The sequence below is a fragment of the Aotus nancymaae genome, unplaced genomic scaffold, assembly GCF_030222135.1.
Source record: "Aotus nancymaae isolate 86718 unplaced genomic scaffold, 86718_ANA_hifiasm-v0.15.2.pri h1tg000012l, whole genome shotgun sequence".
Lineage (NCBI taxonomy): Eukaryota > Metazoa > Chordata > Mammalia > Primates > Aotidae > Aotus > Aotus nancymaae.
In genome coordinates this window covers 27339751-27360067 of record NW_026988423.1, presented here as the reverse complement: position 1 = coordinate 27360067, position 20317 = coordinate 27339751, and the positions used below count along the sequence as shown (strand labels likewise).

The 20317-nt window shown below is 41.9% G+C and overlaps 1 protein-coding gene across 2 annotated transcripts in view; it reads right to left on the bottom strand.

The window, feature by feature from the left end:
- Positions 1-3639: 3639 nt before the first annotated feature.
- The window catches only part of UBASH3B (ubiquitin associated and SH3 domain containing B), a 163333-nt gene continuing 146655 nt past the window's right edge, over positions 3640-20317 (bottom strand). For both annotated transcript variants that reach the window (XM_012470266.2, XM_012470267.3), the window contains exons 10-14: positions 18711-18803; positions 17051-17195; positions 12443-12549; positions 10476-10585; positions 3640-8616 (exon numbers count right to left, since the gene is read on the bottom strand). In XM_012470266.2, the coding sequence (XP_012325689.1) occupies positions 8479-8616; positions 10476-10585; positions 12443-12549; positions 17051-17195; positions 18711-18803 (593 nt within the window). In that variant the 3' untranslated portion in view covers positions 3640-8478. The remainder of the gene's footprint in view (positions 8617-10475; positions 10586-12442; positions 12550-17050; positions 17196-18710; positions 18804-20317) is intronic.

Below are 20317 nucleotides of genomic sequence, written 5' to 3'. Positions count from 1 at the left end.
TGGTCAACATGGTGAAACCCCGTCTCTACTAAAAATACAAAAATTAGCTGGGCACCGTGGCGCGTGCCTGTAATCCCAGCTACTCAAGAGGCTGAGGCAGGAGAATTACCTGAACCCAGGAGGCGGAGGTTGCGGTGAGCCGAGATCGCACCATTGCACTCCAGCCTGGGTAACAAGAGCGAAACTCCGTCTAAAAAAAAAAAAAAAAAAAAAGGTACTTTACACTCAATAGGAGACATTTGATTGTTAATTACCCTGAACCTCTAAAAACTTTCAGTATTTCTCTGTACCTGTCAATTTTCTCCCCGTCTTACCTAAGAAACCATCCCTCTTAAAACGCACACTCTAAGGATAGAAAAGCCAGGAAATGAGAATGTTTGCTGTTTGCCCAGGTAAAACCTGGTAATAATATACTTAAAAGATTTTTTTTTTAAAGAGCATTATGCTCAGAAGTCAGCTTAATTAAAAGGTGATATTCAGACAATATATATTTTTAAGACTTCTCTCTTGTTTGAATCTTATTTCTCCCATGAGAACGTCTTAGCCAAATTATCCCCCACCCCCCATTTTTTTTTTTTGAGTCAGAGACTTGGTTTTTCACCCAGGCTGGAGTGCAACCTCTGCTTCCCAGGTTCAAGCAATTCTCCTGCCTCAGTCTCCTGAGTAGCTGGGATTGCAGGCAGGTACCATCACGCTGGCTAATTTTGTAGTTTTAGTAGAGACGGGGTTTTACCATATTGGCCAGGCTGGTCTCGAACTTTCGACCTCAGGGGATCTGCCTGCTTTGGCCTCCCAAAGTGCTGGGATTATAGTCATAAGCCACTGTGCCTGGCCTTTTTTTTTTTTCCTTTTTCCTTTTTGCTAACTAGAACTTCATTGGAAAACTTCCAAACTGAATCCTCTAAAACTTGTTCTACGTTACCACTTCTGTCTTTCCTTCCTTTTACCACCTTTGATCTTCCACCCAGTTCCCTTGATACATTCCCCTTCCCCCACCTCTTTACATAGCCAGAACCAAGCCATCTGGGTTTACATGTTTAATTCTGGCACGGTGAAGTATTTTCTTTCTTCAAGAAGAAGATTGTTTTTGGTCCTCAAACAACTTTCAAATAAACTTTCAGAAACAAAAAATTCAAAACAGACATTTTGCTGATTCAAGCTTAAACAAATCCCAAGTACACTGATTCATTTTCTCTGGATGTGCAAGCAGCCTTTACATACATCACAAAAGAGCAGAATGGGTTTGGGAATCTATCAAGCAGAGAACGGCTGAGAAACAGCCAGAAGGCTAAATATAGCCTGGTCTTTTGTCGGATATGAACATTAGCTGCTACATTTCCTCAGGAAGCAAACCCTGCCAAGGTAGTAGACATTGTGTTAATGAAAATCTGTATTCATGTCCTGGGCACAAATTTGCATTCAAGGCTTATTTTAAGATCTTATTAGCCTAACATATAATTACTTGAAAAAATGGGGTCAGTCAGGCGTGGTGGCTCACACCTATAATCCCAGCACTTTGGGAGGCTGAGGCGGGTGGATCACCTCAGGTCAGGAGTTTGAGACCAGCCTGGCCTACATAGTGAAACCCCGTCTTTAATAACAATACAAAAAAATAAAAAATAACCAGGTGTGGTGACAGGTGCCTGTAATCCCAGCTACTTAGGAGGCTGAGTCAGGAGAATTGCTTGAAACCAGGAGCAAAACTTCGTCTCAAAAAAAAACAAAAAGAAAAAATCTGGAGTCTATGGCTTTTAGAAGTGCAGATCCTAGTTCGAGCTGAATGTGCCCTCTCTTCTTACCCAAATTCTCACTCTTTGGATCATTCTTGGTGCATCTCCTTGAGATGGATGTTGTGTAGTAGTAAGCCAGTAAGCCATGAAGGCGCCATGGAGTTCAGGGCACGATATTGAATAGTTTAAGATGAAGCATGTGAGAAAACAACAGAAGCAGGAGGATCACTTTGGCCATTCCCCCTGCCCCACCCTTCTCCCCTGAATCAGATGATAAAACCTACGAAGAACTATAATCTTCCCTGAAGTAGGTCATGAGAACTTCATGTGAAAGAGGCCTTCCCTAGATCCAGAGAAAACTAGCACCCTCTTCTCTGAAGACAGAGGGACACCCAGGGGAATCTGAACACACAGAGCTCATTAAGTCCTCCCAGTTTATTACCATCAGATCATGCTCTTAGCTGTATCACAGTTCTCCATGACTGTCTACTCTTCATCAAATTTTGCATTAAAATAATTAGGTTTAACTGGTTTTCTTCAAATCTTCATTTCCTTATGAAGGCTTTTGTGTCATGTGAAGGAACATAGGGAACTTCACCCCCAAATATGGCTCCCTGGTATAATGAGTATCCTGGGCTTTTGTTTGAGTCTTGCTCTGTTGCCCAGGCTGGAGTACAGTGGCACGATCATGGCTCACTACCGCCTAGAACTCCTGCGCTCAAGCGATCCTCCCACCTCAGCCTCCGGATTAGCTGGGACCACACATGTGCGCCACCACACCTGGCTAATTTTTTAATTTTTTTGTAGTGACAGGGTCTTGCTATGTTGCCTAGGCTGATCTCAAACTCCTGGGCTCAGGCGATTCTCCCGCTCTGGCTTCCAAGAGTACTGGATTACAGGTGTGAGCCACCACACGCAGCTGAGTATTTTGAATTAAAGGCCCTCAGAGATCAACAGATGCTAGAAGAGACTTTCCCCTATCTACATAAAGACTGGACAGACCCACCAAGGAGAACGATTGCTTTTCCTTCCCCCATCCCCTGTCTCTCAGTCCTCTACCTGTCCCAAAGTGCAGGGTGAGGTTAGTCTCATACCTACCAAAGAAGGAAACAATTACTTCTGGTCCCTTCTCGGAGTTTTCATTGACTGAACTCACATCACAGTCAGGAAGACTAAAGTCTGCCAACAAACCTGGACAGACTTTTGTCCCAAATGACTGTCCACTGTGTGGGCCCAACCGACTTTGTCCCAGACCATTGTATGCTCTTCAAATCCATTGAATTTCCTTAAAAATCATCTACTATCTGCCTACATCCACACTTCCCCATTCGCTTTCCCCTAAGATGTAGGGTATATAAGCACCTGTACCCCATTGGGAAACTGGGCACTCACTCTGTGATACTCCACATGTTCACGTAGGTAATAAATTTATATGCCTTTTCTATTAATCTGCCTCTTGTCAGTGATTTTCAGTGAAACTTAGAGGGCAAAGGGGAAGCTTTCCCTTGGCTGCAAGACATGAAAAACTTGTATGCTTTTTCTTTTTTAATCTTTTTTTACAAGAGCCTCAGTCCTGAACCTAGGATAGGTAGAAGGAAAGATATTTTTTGTCCCCACAGTTTGTACATAGGGCAGGGGAAGCATTTTGAAGCTTGTTTTTTTCACACATGGGTGAGTGTTCAGCTCCCCAGTCTCAATGGCATGGGGGCTTGATGCCTAGTCAGAAGAGTCCAGAGACACACAGTGCTGCTGGAGCGCCCTCCCCTTCCATCAGCAGCAAGCGCCCCCTGGCCTGTCGAAAGCAGAATCACACTCTTAATGCACACTTAGGAAATAATAATGAACAAAGTAACATCTGAAAACACGATAGGAAGATACCACTCGGAATTTAAAATGACATTGCTCTGGATCAACTAAGAACAGTTTCTTTTTATTAAATAATCTATGAACCATTTAACGGAGATGTCCTGAAAGGTGCATCTGTAATTACAATGGTGCCATAGCTGTATCAACAGGGGAGAGCTCTCAGCCGGGAAAGCACAAATGCCACGGAGAGTTTACAAAGAATTTGGCAATACAGGTAGGTGTGATTTTCCTATAATTACAAATATTCTTCAAATAAATACACCTGAATCACACAGAAAAAAAAATGCAATAGCCTTATAAATGAGAAGGAAACCAATATACCTCTCCAGAATAACAGGTTTAGAATGATCTGTGTATAACCAAAATGCCTTGGCACTGTTTGCATCGTGAGTGACAATCAAAGAAAGAAGCAGTACATATTTTCCATTATACACATCTATCCTGTACAGAGTCCATGATAGTTGAACAGCTGCAAAATTCCAATTTGTTGTGTGAGTAATGGCAGCTAAGTGTAAAATATTTGCAAGAACTGATTGTATATTGTTTGCCTACTCATCACTATAATTTTAAACCTACATACACCAAACCTACTATTATTTGTTTTTTAAAATGAAGTTATTTAATCTACATTTATAATCTTTTCCCCCTTCCCTTGGATTTTCATTATAGCTAGTCACTTTCCCAGGAAAATTCAATATGTTGAAGTAGTAAAGAGAAGCAAATCCAATTTTAATCCTTTGTTTAAAAATGAAAAGCATCCGCCATCACCTAACAAAATATCTCCCATCACCTTTGTAAAGTGAACATTAACCTAAATAGATGTTAAATCGCTCTTTTCCCAACCCTCCTCCGCCCGTCTCATCTCTCCCCACAAGGCAGCCTCGTTCGTTAGACTAGCGCCACTTCGTTCTCACACATGTGCTGGATTACAATTTAAATGCAAATAACCCTGCACCTCAGTATCTAAATCCGTACAGATTCAGTAACAGTTGTCTGTGCTGAAGCTTGTGAAATCAAACGGAGGTTCATCTGTATTCTAGCACATGGATTACTTAGAGTAATTTCAAAACAGTAATTCATCACTGCTTTGAAATTAAACACTGGACTTGCAGAGTGCCTAGGTTACGGAGGAATGCCTTCCTTTTACCACACAGGGAGGCCTTTCCACAAAGGCAATGAGATAGGAACTTTTACTGTAGCTGTTCAATTAGTTCCCAATGACACTAGGTAATTGAAATGAGACTTCATTTTAATACGAATACAGCTAGTTGAGTAGAAAAGATACATTTATGGTAATGCTAAGCACACTGAGAAGACAATCTACATGCATTCCAAATACCACTAACAAGGAAATTATCAACAATTATTTACCAAACAGACGTCACTCCGGAAGACATATTTTTTATTTTTTTATTTTTTGCAAAATCATCTTTCAAATATAAGGTTACTTTAAAATAATTCTTTGGTTAAAGTATAATTAAAATAAAAAGTAGAAACTCCTCCAAGCCTTTCACTACAGAGTGAAAAATAACCCCCTCTTTCAGCCATCAGATGGCCATTTAATCAGCCATTCAGATTCTATGAATCTAAATGTAATGGAAACACTGTAATCTGAACTCCATACTGGGGTGAGCAATAAGCTCCTAGATACCAATGCAGTGATGGTGAAGAGAGCCTGGGAAAATGAAACCCCCAGCTTATGCATTAAAATGTGCCAATTACTCTAGTCCATGGAGGAATAGATGCGATATTTTAAACTCACAGGAAATTCTATCTATGAATAACACTGGGGCATTACCAGATTGATGTGGCACACTTGTAGAAGAAGGAAACGGTTTCAGACTTTCATTCCCAGATTAAATAATTTAATTAATTTCTTTTCACCTTGTTCATTTCAAATAACTTTCTACATTAAAAAAAAAATTCCTGCCGGGCGCAGTGGCTCACGCCTGTAATCCCAGCAATTTGGGAGGCCGAGGCGGGCGGATCACAAGGTCGAGATTGAGACCATCCTGGCCAACACGGTGAAACCCGGTCTCTACTAAAAATACAAAAAAATTAGCCAGGCGTGATGGCACGCGCCTGTGGTCCTAGCTACTCTGGAGGCTGAGGCGGAAGAATCGCTTGAACCCAGGAGGTGGAGGTTGCAGTGAGCTGAGATTGCGTCATTGCACTCCAGCCTGGTGACAGAGCAAGACTCCGTCTCAAAAAAAAAAAAATTCCTCTGTACAAGAAACCATTGCTTCTTATCTGTCAATTCCTTCCTTGCCCTTCCTTCCTTCTCCTCTCCCTATACATCATTCGTTCTAATAAGCATCAGCTTAGACCAAAAAGAACCAGCCACAACTTGAGGTTATATATAATGTTAGCCTACGATTTTTGGATGTATGTGAAATTGAGTAATATAGTTGTCTGTTTCTGTTATTATACATAGATTCCACATGATTTCCAAATAATTTCTCAGTGGCAGTACAAGTTTCGTTTTTTAAATAGGTAAGTGTGCAAGAACTTAATGTGAATTCAGATTTTTTGGGCCATTTTGACAAGCAATTTGAATAATGATAGCAGAAAAATACACTGTCTTGTTTTCCACCTAAATTACTCAGAATATTATTTCAGATGTCTATCTCCTTTCGCTTATATAGACCATTGCCTAAGGCAGTGTCCATATTGGACTAAGAACAACGGATTGTAGCCCAGTCAAACAGATGTATCAGGTCAGCACAGGACTAAGACAACCTAGAGAGATGGAGCGAATAACCTATTCCAGACTCTATTTCACACAGTTACAGCTACACTGCTACGGTTTCAAGGTGAGACAGTCAAGCATTATTCTGAGCACTCAACACCCACAAAAATTTGTGGTGAATCTGTTAAAGATTATGGATCTGATTAAGCAGTGGATTCACTTCATTACAAATACCAGAATAATAAATGGTAGAGCCATTACATTAGTTATAATGTGACTTTGAAGACCTTTATTGGGACTATTCCCCTAAGACATTTAAATTAACATGTCACCACAGGTCTATTTCCATACCCAGAAGGTAGGTCAGCATTTGTGCAATGCCAGAAGAAACCATGATTTGTTTCTCAAAATGTAAAATACATGACATATTTTTCTAAGTGACCTAAAAAAATACAACTATAGGCCAGGCATGGTGGCTCACACCTGTAATCCTAGCACTTTGGGAGGCAGAGGCAGGAGGATCATTTGAGCCCAGGAGTACAAGACCAGCCTAAGCAATATAGTGAGACCCTGTCTCTAAAAACAAAACAAAACAACTATAATCCTTTTACTGATTAACATATACAGCCAGCATCCTTTCACGTCCTCTTCTTTCTAGGGGTTATCAAGTTCTCATTTCAAATACAAGCATAGATCTGTTTTTATATACCATACATTTTATGCATCTGAGTTTTGAAATGTAGTCAATGTTACTACAACATATAAAGATTCATTTTACACTAACTCATGTTTCTTTAAAGGGCTGGCATTCCACTTTGCACACATCTTCTACAGCGTCAACTACACCACAGCAGACCATCATCTGTGGCCATCAACTGTCAGATAGTCACACGATTAAACAGACAATGATAACTGATGATTTGGTTTGATTGTCATTTATTTTTCTTTTAAATAAACTCCCTCTCAATGCAGGAAGTAAGCATAATGAGAAACCACAGAACGTGGCTCTCCACATTTCCTCAAGAAGCCCTACCTATATATTTTAAATTATCATAGAAAAACAAACAAGACGACAGCACAGGTAGCAGTGCAGCCATGACTGTCATCATTTAAATTAGTTCCCTGACTTACTATACATCCCTGGTATAACTGATGCATTTGTGAATGTTCTGTTATGGTTGACATGTACTGTGAATGTACAACAACCTGACCCTTGGTATGGTTTGCAAACATATCCATATTGCACAGAATGAACTTCTTGCTGCAGGTAATGTATCTAACATACATCCGTTCAAAATGTGACATCCTTAACTAGTTAACATAGTCTAGAATCTAGGGGCAAAGACAAGCGAATATTGGGGATTTAGAAATGCAGTAGCGCGTTAGGCTACAACATGTGTCATTCCAATCACTTCCTATTTTGCAAGTTCTTTGCTCCTATGATTAAATACTTCACACATGTATCTTATCTTTCCTCCTGAGTATCCAAAAGTGCTTTGGAGAGCAAAAGTGCTTTGTCTCCCCATTTCACAGAAGCAAGGGGGGAAGGGCTGTTGCAAGAAGGGCCAGCAGCTCTAGAGAAAAATGTGGCAGTACCAGGGTAAATGTTAACATCCTTAAGCGGGTGTCTTCAGCCAGCAACACTGGTGTGTGGGGTCTAGTGAGGGTAGGATTTCATGTGTAATCTAAAAACAACTTTCTTCAGGGCATGTTTGCTAATAATCTTAAAAGGATTCCTCAGCTTGGCTCTGCCTAACTCAAAAATGGAGATCACAAGAAGATTCCATTTCCAAACTGCCCTTTCAATGCTCCCCCAGCTGGTCTGGGCACCCTCCTTCCTCCTGCATCCCTTAGAGCGGGTCAGCGGCTCCCTCTGGAAGGAATGAGGCCCCTTAGCTGTGCATACCCAGAAGGAAGGAAACTTTCTCTGCTGTAGCAGGTGCCCCAATTTAGGAAGACAATTCTCCAAAGCCTTGTGAGCTAGGCAAGAGTCCAGAGAGAACACATTTTTTCCCCTCTGAATCAAGTCTTTCATTTACACAGTCTCATCTGAAGAACTTTAAGTGTGAAAGGAAATATGCTAAATTATTCTGAGCTGTCCACTTAGAATGTGGTGTGGATCTTCCCACTGTTTTTAAACACACAAAAAGACACATCTCCAAAAGGCCTTTTCTTCTCGTTCACGCGTGTGATTTATTCTTGAAGCAAGGTCTCTCTCCAGTTGAAGCCCCCAGTTGGTCCATGGGTAAGAGGAAGGATTGGTGGATCTGTCAGCTGCCATATTCCAGTTTCTCCTAATTCTTCACAGGAACAAAATCCCAGATATGGGATCTGAAGTAAGAGTTGTAAAGAAAGGGGATATTAGAAGATAGGTTTACTGCTTTAACTTCTACCTAGATACAAAGATATTCATGTGGCCCTAGAGAACTGCAGTCAGGAATGAATAGCAGTACAAATGAATGCATTTGTAGAAATGCATTCCCTTCCCTTCAAACATCAGTAAATAAAATAAAATGGACAAAACTGATAACTTAGAGGGAAGAGTATGTATACTGCAAGAGGATTCATCAGAAGGATCTGTTAAATGCTGACCTCCTCTAACATAATTAAGTCATTGTTCATAGATTGCTGCTTAATTGGGTGAAAGAAAAGAGGACCAAAATACATAAGGCTATAATGCCAGGAGTTAATTCCTAATTGCCAGTCAAGTTAAAAGGCAGCTCAAAGCTGGGCACAGTGGCTTATGCCTGTAATCCCAGTACTTTGGGAGGCTGAGGTGGGCGGATCACTTGAGGTCAGGAGTTCAAGACCAGCCTGGCCAACATGGCAAACCCTGTCTATACTAAAAAAATACAAAAAAATTAACTGGGCGTGGTGACATGTGCCTGTAATCCCAGCTACTCAGGAGGCTGAGGCAGGAGAATCACTTGAATCCAGGAGGCAGAGGTTGCAGTGGGCCGAGATCAAGCCACTGCACTCCAGCCTGGGTGACACAGCAAGACTCTGCCTCAAAAAAAAGAAAAGAAAAGAAAAAGGCAGCTCAAACATTTCTGAAATTACTTGAACCCAATGGAAAAGATTTTTCAATTTCAAAATATTTGTTTCACCCGTTTTTTTCTCCTTGTGAGGCTCTATAACATTCAAAGCTGAAGCTGTGTTCTCCCTCACTTCAGTCATCACAGCAATTTTAAAACTTATTTTTGTCTGTGTCCAGAGCTGCATTTACAAACAAGACAAAATTCTGTCTTCCAAATGAGGACAGATGCATAAATAAACTTCTCAAAAATGTGAAAAAAAAAACGCAATTGAGTTTGAACCGGGTTCTCTGGTGGCAGAGAAAGGAAGTATGTAATTCGCCTGAAGGGAAACGTGTGGGAGGCAGCTGACCAGAAAGCCTCTCCCACAGGCACAGAAAGGAGGACTCCAGATGTGTGGGGCAGTCTCATGTGTTTTCTGTCTTGCTGTCTTGTTCCTGGCTTTGCCTTTTAGCCTCCTCATTTTTCCTTTTTTTTTGAGACGGAGTCTCACTCTGTCGTCCAGGCTGGAGTGCAATGGCGCCATGTCGGCTCACCGCAATCTCTGCCTCCCGGGTTCAAGCAATTCTTCTGCCTCAGCCTCCCGAGTAGCTGGGATTACAGGCACGTGCCACTGTGCCTGCCTAATTTTTGTATTTTTAGTAGAGACGGGGTTTCATCATCTTGGCCAGGCTGGTCTGGAACTCCTGACCTCCCGATCCACCCGCCTCAGACTCCCAAAGTGCTGGGATTACAGGCGTGAGCCACCGCACCCAGCCAGCCTCCTCATTTTAAACTGCTGCATGCCTTGGACTACCTTCAAGGACCTGTCTTTGCATTAAGCTTTTGAATGCTGTCTTTTCAACTGATAGCTATTAATCCAATCCACGTTCCCTCAGGGAAATCCAGACAATTTGCTTATAATTCCTAGATGCTTCCTACATTTTAGCTCTTAGAAGCTAGAACTAGCTCTAACACATTGTTCTTCTAACACTAAGGCCTAATAAAATGCCCTGCACAGAGTATCATTCAATACATCTTGGCTGAGTGAATCAATAAATGAATATTCCCAGCTCGGCATAAACACATGCTTCAACGAACTTAGTAATCAGCCAGTCATTGTGCTGACCTCGAACTACTAGCCACTATAGACCCCAAAGAACAAGGATGAATTACCTTTCGGACCATTTGTACAAAGTCCTTGGAGTTCTGAGGTGACAGGCCCTGAAGTTGACAGGTGCACGCTTCAAGGGAAGATGCGTGGGCCACAATCAGGATGTTATTTCCTGGGGGAAAATGGCAAGGAATAGGAAGACTGTTTCTATAAACACATGGAAACTTCCCAAATACTGGAAGCTAACTAAATGCTCTGGAGGGGAACAAACACACTCAAGAAGACAATTTACCTAAGCAATATTTTGAAAGTGCCTTGTTACTGTTAAGGCAGCTTAATTTTTTTTAATCAAAAATTTTTATCTTAAAATAGTTACAGATTGATGGGACCAGGAGTGATGGCTCATCCCTGTAATCCCAGTACTTTGAGAGAACGAGGAGGGAAGATCATTTGAGCTCAGGAGTTTTGAGACCAACCTGAGCAACATAGTGAGACCCCGTCTCTATAGAAAATTAGAAACAAATTAGCTGGGTGTGGTGGCCTGTGCCTGTATTCCCAGCTACTTGGGAGGCTGATGTGGGAAGATCATTCGAGCCTAAAAGATTGATGCTATAGTGAGCCATGAGTGCATCACTTTACTCCAGCCTGAGTGACAGGAGCAAGACCCTGTCTTAATAATAATAATAATAGATTTATGGGAGGGTTACATACATATACACATACATACATACCAGCGGTCCCATGAACCCTTCATCCCAGCCCCTCCAACGATAACATCTTACATAACTATGGTACGGTATCAAACCCAGGAAATGGACACTGGTACCATACACACTGCGTATTCAGATTTTAGCAGGCGTGCAAGCAGTCATTTGTGTGTATGTGACGATACAGTTCATGCAATTCTATCACATGTGTAGTAGCTTTGTGTAACCACCATGACAATCAAGATACAGAACTGTTCTATGTCCACAGGGCTCTCCATGCTACTCCTTCTAATATAGTTTTTTTGAGATGGAGTCTTGCTCTGTCACCCAGGCCGGAGTCCAGTGGCACAATTTCAGCTCACTGCAACCTCTATCTCCCAGGTTCAAGCGATTCTCCCACCTCAGCTTCCTGAGTAGCTGGGATTACAGGCGCATGCCACTATGCCTGGCTAATTTTTGTCTTTTTAGTAGAGACAGGGTTTTATCATGTTGGTCAGGCTGGTCTCGAACTTCTGACCTCGTGATCCACCCACCGTGGCCTCCCAAAGTGCTGGGATTATAAGCATGAGCCACTGCAACTGGCCTCTAATAGAGTTTTAAATGTTCCCACTGTAGAACTGTGAGCCCTTGAGACTTTCTGCTTGATAGAGCATGTTATGTACCTTTATGGTAGTGAGTGGCTAATCAATGAAAACTGGAAGGTGGGAATCATCCATAATACTATTGCTCATGGCTGTCTACTGTTAACATTTGAATATAAGTATTTTAACTTAAAAAATAAAAAGAGATGAAGGGAATGTCCATACTTTTTTTGCAATCTTTTTCACTAAAAAATTTATAGTGAATAGTCTTACATATTAAATATTTGAGCTCATGGTTTAGAAAATTCCATAGCAGACACAGTTGAGCCTTATAGAACACAGCTCTTGGTTGGTGATAGCAGGGAAGGTATGTGTGTTTGTGTAGGTGTGTTGTGTGTAGGTGTGCTGGATCAATTATAGGCAAAACAGTGGCATTCTGGAGCTTTTGGAAATTGTAAGAGGGAATCTCACAAGGTGCAAGATGAATAGCTATAATGCAGAATTTAAGTTATTAAGAATAGTAACTAAGTCTGGTGTAAACCCCTGTAATATCTACCATTTTAGTTACTTAGAGAATATTACAAATTTAATGTGAAAGTATCTGGAAGAAAATCTGGAAATACATTTCTTTCCTATTAGACAGGTTAGCCAAAGCAAGTTGAAACATCTTGAATAGCCTATTAACCGTTACAGAGAAATGATCATGCATGTAAAGATGGAGTCCAGAATAATGCCACCTACCTTTACTTTTACATTCACTTATTATTTCTTTTGTTACTTGGAAACTTCTACTGATATAAGTATCATAGGATTCTGAAACAACTAATTTGCTGACTGGAATGTGAGGTCTGTAATAGAAAAATGAACAAAGGAAATGAAAACATTTTGATTTTGAGACACAGAAAGATATCACTCTAAACTTTTATTTCAAGGCCTTTCTAAAGTTCCAATAGATCTATTTGTTTATCCATTTCCCTAGAAAGGAGAAAGGCATAGGGAAGGGTATTTCCACTATATGAACATGGAGTGGAAATGTACAGAAATAATGGTTATGTGTACAGCGTCACAGTGACCAGTTGAAAAATGAGACATTCAGTGCATGTTTCACCCACGGGATAACATATAAACCATTGATTGATGGTCCTAGTCACATAGCTAATACAAAGCAAAGCAGAGGTGCGCAACCCTCAACCTATTTAGATCAGCAGGGATTTCCCAGGCCTCTCTTCAAGAGCTGCAAGGATAGGTTTTAAAAGCAGATATTAGATCCACCTGATTCTTTGCGAGTTTATAAAATTTTCACGTCTTTTCCTTTTATTTCTCTCTTAGTCTGAACACAGACCACATACTTGGCACAGGAGAAGTGCAGAGCATAAAGATGAAGACAGCCCAATTTCTGCGCTGGAGAAGTTCTCTGCCTGTGGATGGGGTGAAGAGGCTATTGATGTAAATGATAATTAGAATACAGTCCACAGAGGCATGTGATGTTGGCTGTGTCCCCACCCAAATCTCCTCTTGAATTCCCATGTGTTGTGGGAGGGAGTTGGTGGGAGACAATTGAATCATAGGGACGGGTCTTTCCCATGCTGTTCTCATGACAGTGAATAAGTCTCATGAGATCCGATGGTTTTAAAAAGAGGAGTTCTCCTGCACAAGCTCTCTCTTTTTGCCTGCTGCCATCCATGTAAGTCGTGACTTGCTCCTCCTTGCCCTCTGCCATGATTGTGAGGCCTCCCCAGCCATGTGGAACTGTAAATTCAATTAAACATCTTTCTTTTGTAAATTGCCCAGACTCAGGTATGTCTTAGTCAGCAGTGTGAAAACGAACTAATACAGCGTGGAAGAGGATGATAAAAGCGGAGCCTCCTGTCCTGGTGCCCCTGTATGCCTTCAAACCCAGTCATCAATGCCCTCGGGGCCTGCCTCTGCCTGCCTCCACCCCCACTTGACTGTGTAGAGGGTCTGTGTTGTTTCTGGTCCACAAGATGTTTACCTTGTTTTCTGGGTACAACTATGTCATTTCAGTTTTCTTATTTTGTCAGTTTTCAATTATGTCTTTCATTGCTGGGTGTTTAGTGCCTGGTGGAGGTGTGGTGAGTTCTCAAAATGAATTCACATGGTTTCTTGATCAGAATACACTGTTACTGCTACTATTAGCATTGAAAATATTTACTTAGGTTCCCATATGTGTCAGGCTCTGGGCAAGCACCCGACTTAACATTCTTTCCATCTAATCCTTCCAGCAATGCTTTTGTAAATGCTGTTTATGGATGACAAAACAGAAGCTCAGAAAGACTGTGGCTGACCTGCCTACGGTAATACCGTAAGCAACTCTTAGAACCTGTGTTTGAATTTGGGTCTAGTTGAGGCTATCCTCCACATACAGCTTCTGACAGTGTCCTTGTTAAGCCTGCCCTTCTGTGCACATGGGCTTTCTGTCCAGAGAGGAAGAATGCCATTCCACTTGAAGGAAACTTGCCCTTATCCTGCATTCTCTCAACATGCATGTTTCTCCTAGGAAACAGCCTTCTGAGTCTCACAACACCCTGGGGGATAGGTAGAGACCTGAATCACCACTTGTTAGGGCTGTACCTCATTGTTCTGGAGAAATTCTTCTCCTCTTTTTCTCTCCCCATCCCCACCTCACACCCAGTTCCATCACCATTTATGTCACCTAATCTCCCAGGCCCTTCTCCTCCCCACAGTGACAAAAGGCCACATTGTATGGCCCAGGGAGTCATTTCAAGGGTGAGACCAGGTTGTAATGTGTGAGATCTATATAGGTGAAGAGGAGGATATGTGGTGGGAGTTGGTTCCTCCTGATCAGTTCTTGCCTATGGCTTCTCCCAGCGCCTTAAAGTGAAGCCCGTGAAGATATTCTCTATGACCTTAGCCAGAAATAGTGTCCAGTGTCTGACCAGCCCTGATGGGCTTGGCCTGAGTCAAAGCTTCCTCACCCCTGTCAGCAGGATGTGCCCTGCTGCTAGCCACACCTGCAGGGCCTGTACTGTCCTCGGAGTTAGGTGGCCTTCCCGCCAGCCACTCAACCAGGCATGCAGTGTTCTGGAAGTCAGGTGGTATCCCCAGGACAGTATCCTCCCTCAAATATTCTCTTGCTGTGATCCAGGTTGTAAGCACAGACCTCTGCTTTGAGCCTCACACCAAAGTTCGATTTGTTTCCCCTCTAATGCTCCAGATCCATGCCCTCCCCTAATCCCCTGCCCTCTGAGTCATGGCTCTGTTCTGCAGCCCCACCCAGCTGGTGTGGATTTTGTTTCTTCTGCCTTGCTCCTCTGGCTCAACTCCTGAAGCCTGGGGTTGCTTTTTAAGCCCCCAGGCCCTTGGTCTTGCTGCCTGTAGATGGTGCTTTGCTATTAGTCACCAGCCTGGTTAGCTTCCCTGACTTGCCTTTCAGTCCCACCTCCCTCCTGTTCTCTTCCTATCCCTGCTGCAAGGTGAGAGGGCTCTTTTGGCAGAGCCTGCCCGACTCACACTACCCTGACTCTCAGGGCTTGCCTTCTGCCTGTCACCACGTATCTCCAATCATTTGGGCACCACTTACTTGTCTCCAAAGGCTTGTGCATTTGGAGTCATTAATTTCATAGGGAATTAAGCTCCAGGGCTGTCTCTTTCACATGCTTAAACTTTGGCTTTCTCAACTGATTTTTTCAAATTAGAGGCTTCATCTCCTCCCCTGATTCCCTTGCCAAGCAGAAAATGGTTGATTTGAACTCTGATTTGCTGGAGAGGAAAAGGCAATCTGGAATAAGAACTGTGTCCTGATCCCAAGTTCCCGGCATTCATCCTTCTGCTCATACTGCTGGTGGGGTGTGTATCTGAGTGTACACTGACAGACTCAGCCAGAATGATTCTGGAGACCTTTGAAAGGCAGCTTGGGAGGGATGGCAGAACATACCTAAAGGAAATATCAAAGACAGAGCTGACCCAAGTTGGTCTGGGTGGGACTGGTGGTGAATGATGAAAGTCATTTTACCGATGTTGGTGGCAACTCCCCTCTTTCCAGGCCAAAGGGATGGTGGCTTTTGGATGGGGACAACGATTTATTGCTAATTCCCTGCAAAGAACAGCAAAACAGTGGACAGAGAGGGGACAGAACAAAATGTGAAGTGCATTAGTAGGGGATTCTGTTGATTGATCTAATTTTATTTTTGAGGAGTGCCAATTCCTTTAAGACGAGAAGCAGCAGCACATAACTAGTTAATGGGGTTATCTGAGGTCTTATTTGCTGAGAAGAAAAAATGAGTATGGAAAAAGAAGATATTCTCTATTACCTTAGTGAGAAATGCACATTGCTTTATTTGTGGTTTGGGTAGGTATTTCAAATGAAAAGTCAACAGGTGTCACAAGTAAGAAAGTTCTGCTTATATTGACCACTTGTTACAAACTCTGCCTTAAGAAATATGAGCTGACTGGTCCTAGTGCAGTGGGGCTTACAACTAACTTACAACCAGTTACAGATTTCTTTGTTCCTTCTCCCTTCCCACTGCTTCACTTGACTAGCCTTAAAAAAAAAAAAAAAGAAATATGAACTTAATTCCCCATTATACCGGTTGTGACTATCTGTTCCTTCTCAAAGAGATTTTTACGAATACCTGAGTAGACTTTCAATAGTTAATGTAACTACATTATTATTGATTAATTCTTAATTGTGCACATATGGATTATTCACCTGTAAGCAATCTACAAACGCTTTTAAAATTCCCAGCACAGTTGAGTCTAATGGAAAAAAGAAAGGAACAGGAATGAGATGACTGCACAGCAGATTACACGGTGCTTGACACGTGGAAAATGATGAATAAAGGTTATTATTATTGTCATGTGTGATCGCTAAATGCACATATACTTTTAGGCAAGCCATTTGAACTCTCTTCTATATAAAAATGGCTTACATACATTCTGGGGATATAGCAATAATAAATAAAGATAATACAGAGGTTTAAAAATGCTTTGAAAAATTAAATGTAAAAAATCTAAGACAAGACATCATCCTCTTCCTTATCACGCTAATCTTCTCAACTGCCACATCACTATCTGGTGCTTACTGCTGAAATGCAAAATGGTTTCATTACACTGAAATAGTATAATAAAGCCAGAAAAATCCAACACAGGGCTGAGGCTGGAGAATCTAATCCACACGAATGCCAAATATGAAAACAAATGCTGGCTTTTCTCCAGTTCTGATTTCTAAAATCATAGCTTGATTTCTACCACTATGGACAACTGCCTGTAGGTGACATCCAGCCCTGTCTCTTTCCTGAACCTGGCCTAGAGCCAGTGTGAAAAGCACTTCCACACTGGCCTCAGTGAGCAGCAGTTTCCGAGGCTTACCTGTAGGTTGTATCAACACTCAGGTTGGCTGCAGCTAAGTCTGATGGAGGTATCCATGCAGGTAATGTGTTCCCAGCAACCCATTTTGTCCACTCAAATAAGCCGGGCTCTACACGGATCTTCAAGTGATTTTCTTGTTGTAAACCTTTAGGGGTAAAATACGGTGAAGATAAAGGAAGTGCCTCTATATTCTCAGGCCAAATTGTTTATAAAACTGATAAATAAGCTATTCTCTTTCCTACTGGCTGTTATATATAGCTAACCAGAAGTGGAAGCATGTGGATTTGGACAAGGGTTTTTAATTTTTGTGCATTACTAACACATGAGTTTAAAACTCTTGCCATACCGCCAGGATGTATGCTGGCTTTCAGTCCTATCGAACTTAAGGGAAAAAGCCACAAGTCATTATCCCTATAATTTATTCAAGGCTGGGTGCTGTGGCTCACGCCTGTAATCCCAGCACTTTGGGAGGCCGAGGCAGGTAGATCACTTGAGGTCAGGAGTTGAGACCAGCCTGGCCAACATGGCGAAATCCTATCTCTACCAAAAATACAAAAACTGGCCGGGTGTGGTGGCATGCACTTGTGGTTCCAGCACCTCAGGAGGCTGAGGCAGGAGAATCACTTGAACGCCAGAGACAGAAGTTGTAGTAAGCCAAGATTGTGCCACTGCACTTCAGCCTGGGCAACAGAGTGAGAGGCTGTCTCAAAAAAAGAAAATTGATTCAATTCTATGACTATCATAATTCCTCTTTCTAAAGCAAATTCCATGATGGTCTTACCAAGAAACTTCAGATAGTATCCACTACTCTATAATAGCTTACATCGTAATTGAATATCATGTAAATTATTCATTTTCTCTATCAGAAAATCTAGTGCTGAACATTTACTAGTAGCAGTGCAGAAGTCTTCTGTTTCACTGTAGTGTAACTGGCCTCCTAGAAATGGTCCCTGCTTAGTTATCTTTATATTGCATGTAGTCCAGTTGTTCTGTGCAAATTTAATACATAAGTGCCTTCTGGTAGTGAAGAGGTTTACTTAAGGTTAAAGGATAGAAGACTCAGATGTACTGTCAAATTCTTTGTTGGCTTGTTTATTTCTGGCTGATTCATTTCTTTGATAAAAATAAACAGTCTAACCCTGTTCCTTTTAGTTTTCCTTCCCATGAAATGAGAACGGAAATACCTGCAACTCACGCTCCCACAGATTTTAGGGTGAAAGTTGAGTATTTTGGTAGCAATGTTGCTTTTAAAGTCTTTTTAATTCAGTAAAGAAGAAAAGATGATAAAGATTTCAGACCCCCAAGAGCGCCGTAAACAGAAGGCAAACAACAGATCAAAGCAGGAAAGTTATTTGACTATTAAGCTTAAAGAAAGGATCACACTCTATAACCTAAACATTTTGCAAGCCTGAGATTCATCCAAGAATGCTTTAAATTCTCAAGAAAAACGTTATTAGTATACTTCCTTTTATTTCGCTTAGGCTGCCAGAGTATGTTTTTGTGACTTGTGCAAAGACTGCCCTCCGAAAGAATCCTCCCTTCATTCCAGATTCAAAGCTTTCAATTGGCGAATGTCCCATGACTCTAAGATAATTTATGTGTGGGGTTGCCTAGAGACAGAGAGATGGACTACTTGCTTTTGTCGACCTGCAAGTCTTACCTTTCAAGATATTGTGTGCAGTCTGAACGCAGCGAAGGGAAGGGGAGCAATAGACGTGGTCGATAATGGTATTGCTCTCTAATAAGGCTTCACCTGCAAGGAAAGCCACAAAAGAATCAGTCTGATGGATTTACTCAGTCTCACTTCAACTCGCAGTGTGAGAGGGTGCCGAGTAGTAAGCCCTGTAAGCCCCTCTTTCCTAGCTGGGGCTCACATAGAGCCCGTATTTTCAGGCTTTGTTTGTTCCTAACAAAACCCCTCATCAGTGTTCCTATGAGAGCAAGCGACAGAACCCTCTTGTCTTTTCTTTCCCTTCTCTCTGGTGCTAACAAGTGGTAAAGCCTTTAGCTAGGAAATATTTAGAAACAGGACAACACTCTGGCTTCAAGTTTGTGACAGAGGATTTATTTTATGAAAATGAGGTCTTGTTTTAATTTTATTCTGTGCTAACCAAAATCTCAACATGTCATATTCTTAGACACCAGAGATAAATCCCAACACCTCATACTTTAATGCTATCCTCATAAAATCCACTTCTTTTAAAAAAATTATTATTAGTAATTTAATTTTTAGAGATAGGGTTTTGCTCTGTTGCTCAGGCTGGAGTGCAGGGGGGTGTGATCATAGTGCACTGTAGCCTTGAACTCCAGGTCTCAAGCAATCCTCCTGCCTCAGCCTCTCAAAGTGCTAGATCACAGGTGAGAACCACCACACCTGGCCTAGAATTCAGTTATTTTGTCTACTGGATTAAATCCAAACACCTTAATATGGTAGCCAAGGTCTTCCATGAACTTGCCTTTGTCCATCTTGCCAGCCTCATCTCTGCTTTGCCTTACAATTTATACTCTAGAAACAAGACACTTTATTCCCCTGCAATCCTAAGGCTGTTTCTCAAGTCTAAGACTGTTGATGTGGTCCTTTCCACTGAGAATGACCTTTCCTCACCCTGCTCCTCCTTTGCCCAGCTAACTTCCAGTTCAGCTCCCAGCTCACCTCTTCTCTTAGATGTCTTTTTATGTTCCCGTAATATTCTGTGTCTGTGCATAGCTCTATGTATATCATATTGTATGATATTTATCCACACATAAATTTGTTTCCCTGACTCACACTTGGGTTCCCAACATCTAGTCCAATACCTTGCACAAAGTAAGTGATCACTGAATATCTGCTAAGTGACTGGACATGAAGGTACTAGCTCCCTGTGGCAGTCATGGAATGGGCTTGCAAAGAACTGGGCATCTTCAAAGGATCAGTTGGCTTCTATAAATTCAGCAACTGCAGGGTCCCTCTTTGTGGGTCAAGATGGCCAGGGGGAGACCTGTGTTAATTCTAGCTAAATAATTATAAGCTTGCTTGGCTCAGAGTACACTGAAGTTTATACACTAAACTAAACTATATTATTGGTACAGTTAATTATAAATCAAACGCCAATAGGAGGCCTACGGTAAAGACCATCGGAGAACGCAGTAACACCGGGGAACACCGAGGGGTGGCTGCAGAGCAGGCAATACTGCTCTGGTCCCACGAGTGCCTTCTCAACATGGAGACTGCATGAGGGCCTCGTAAAGAGGGCTTATGCAAAGATCTCTGAGAAGGGAGGCGACCTC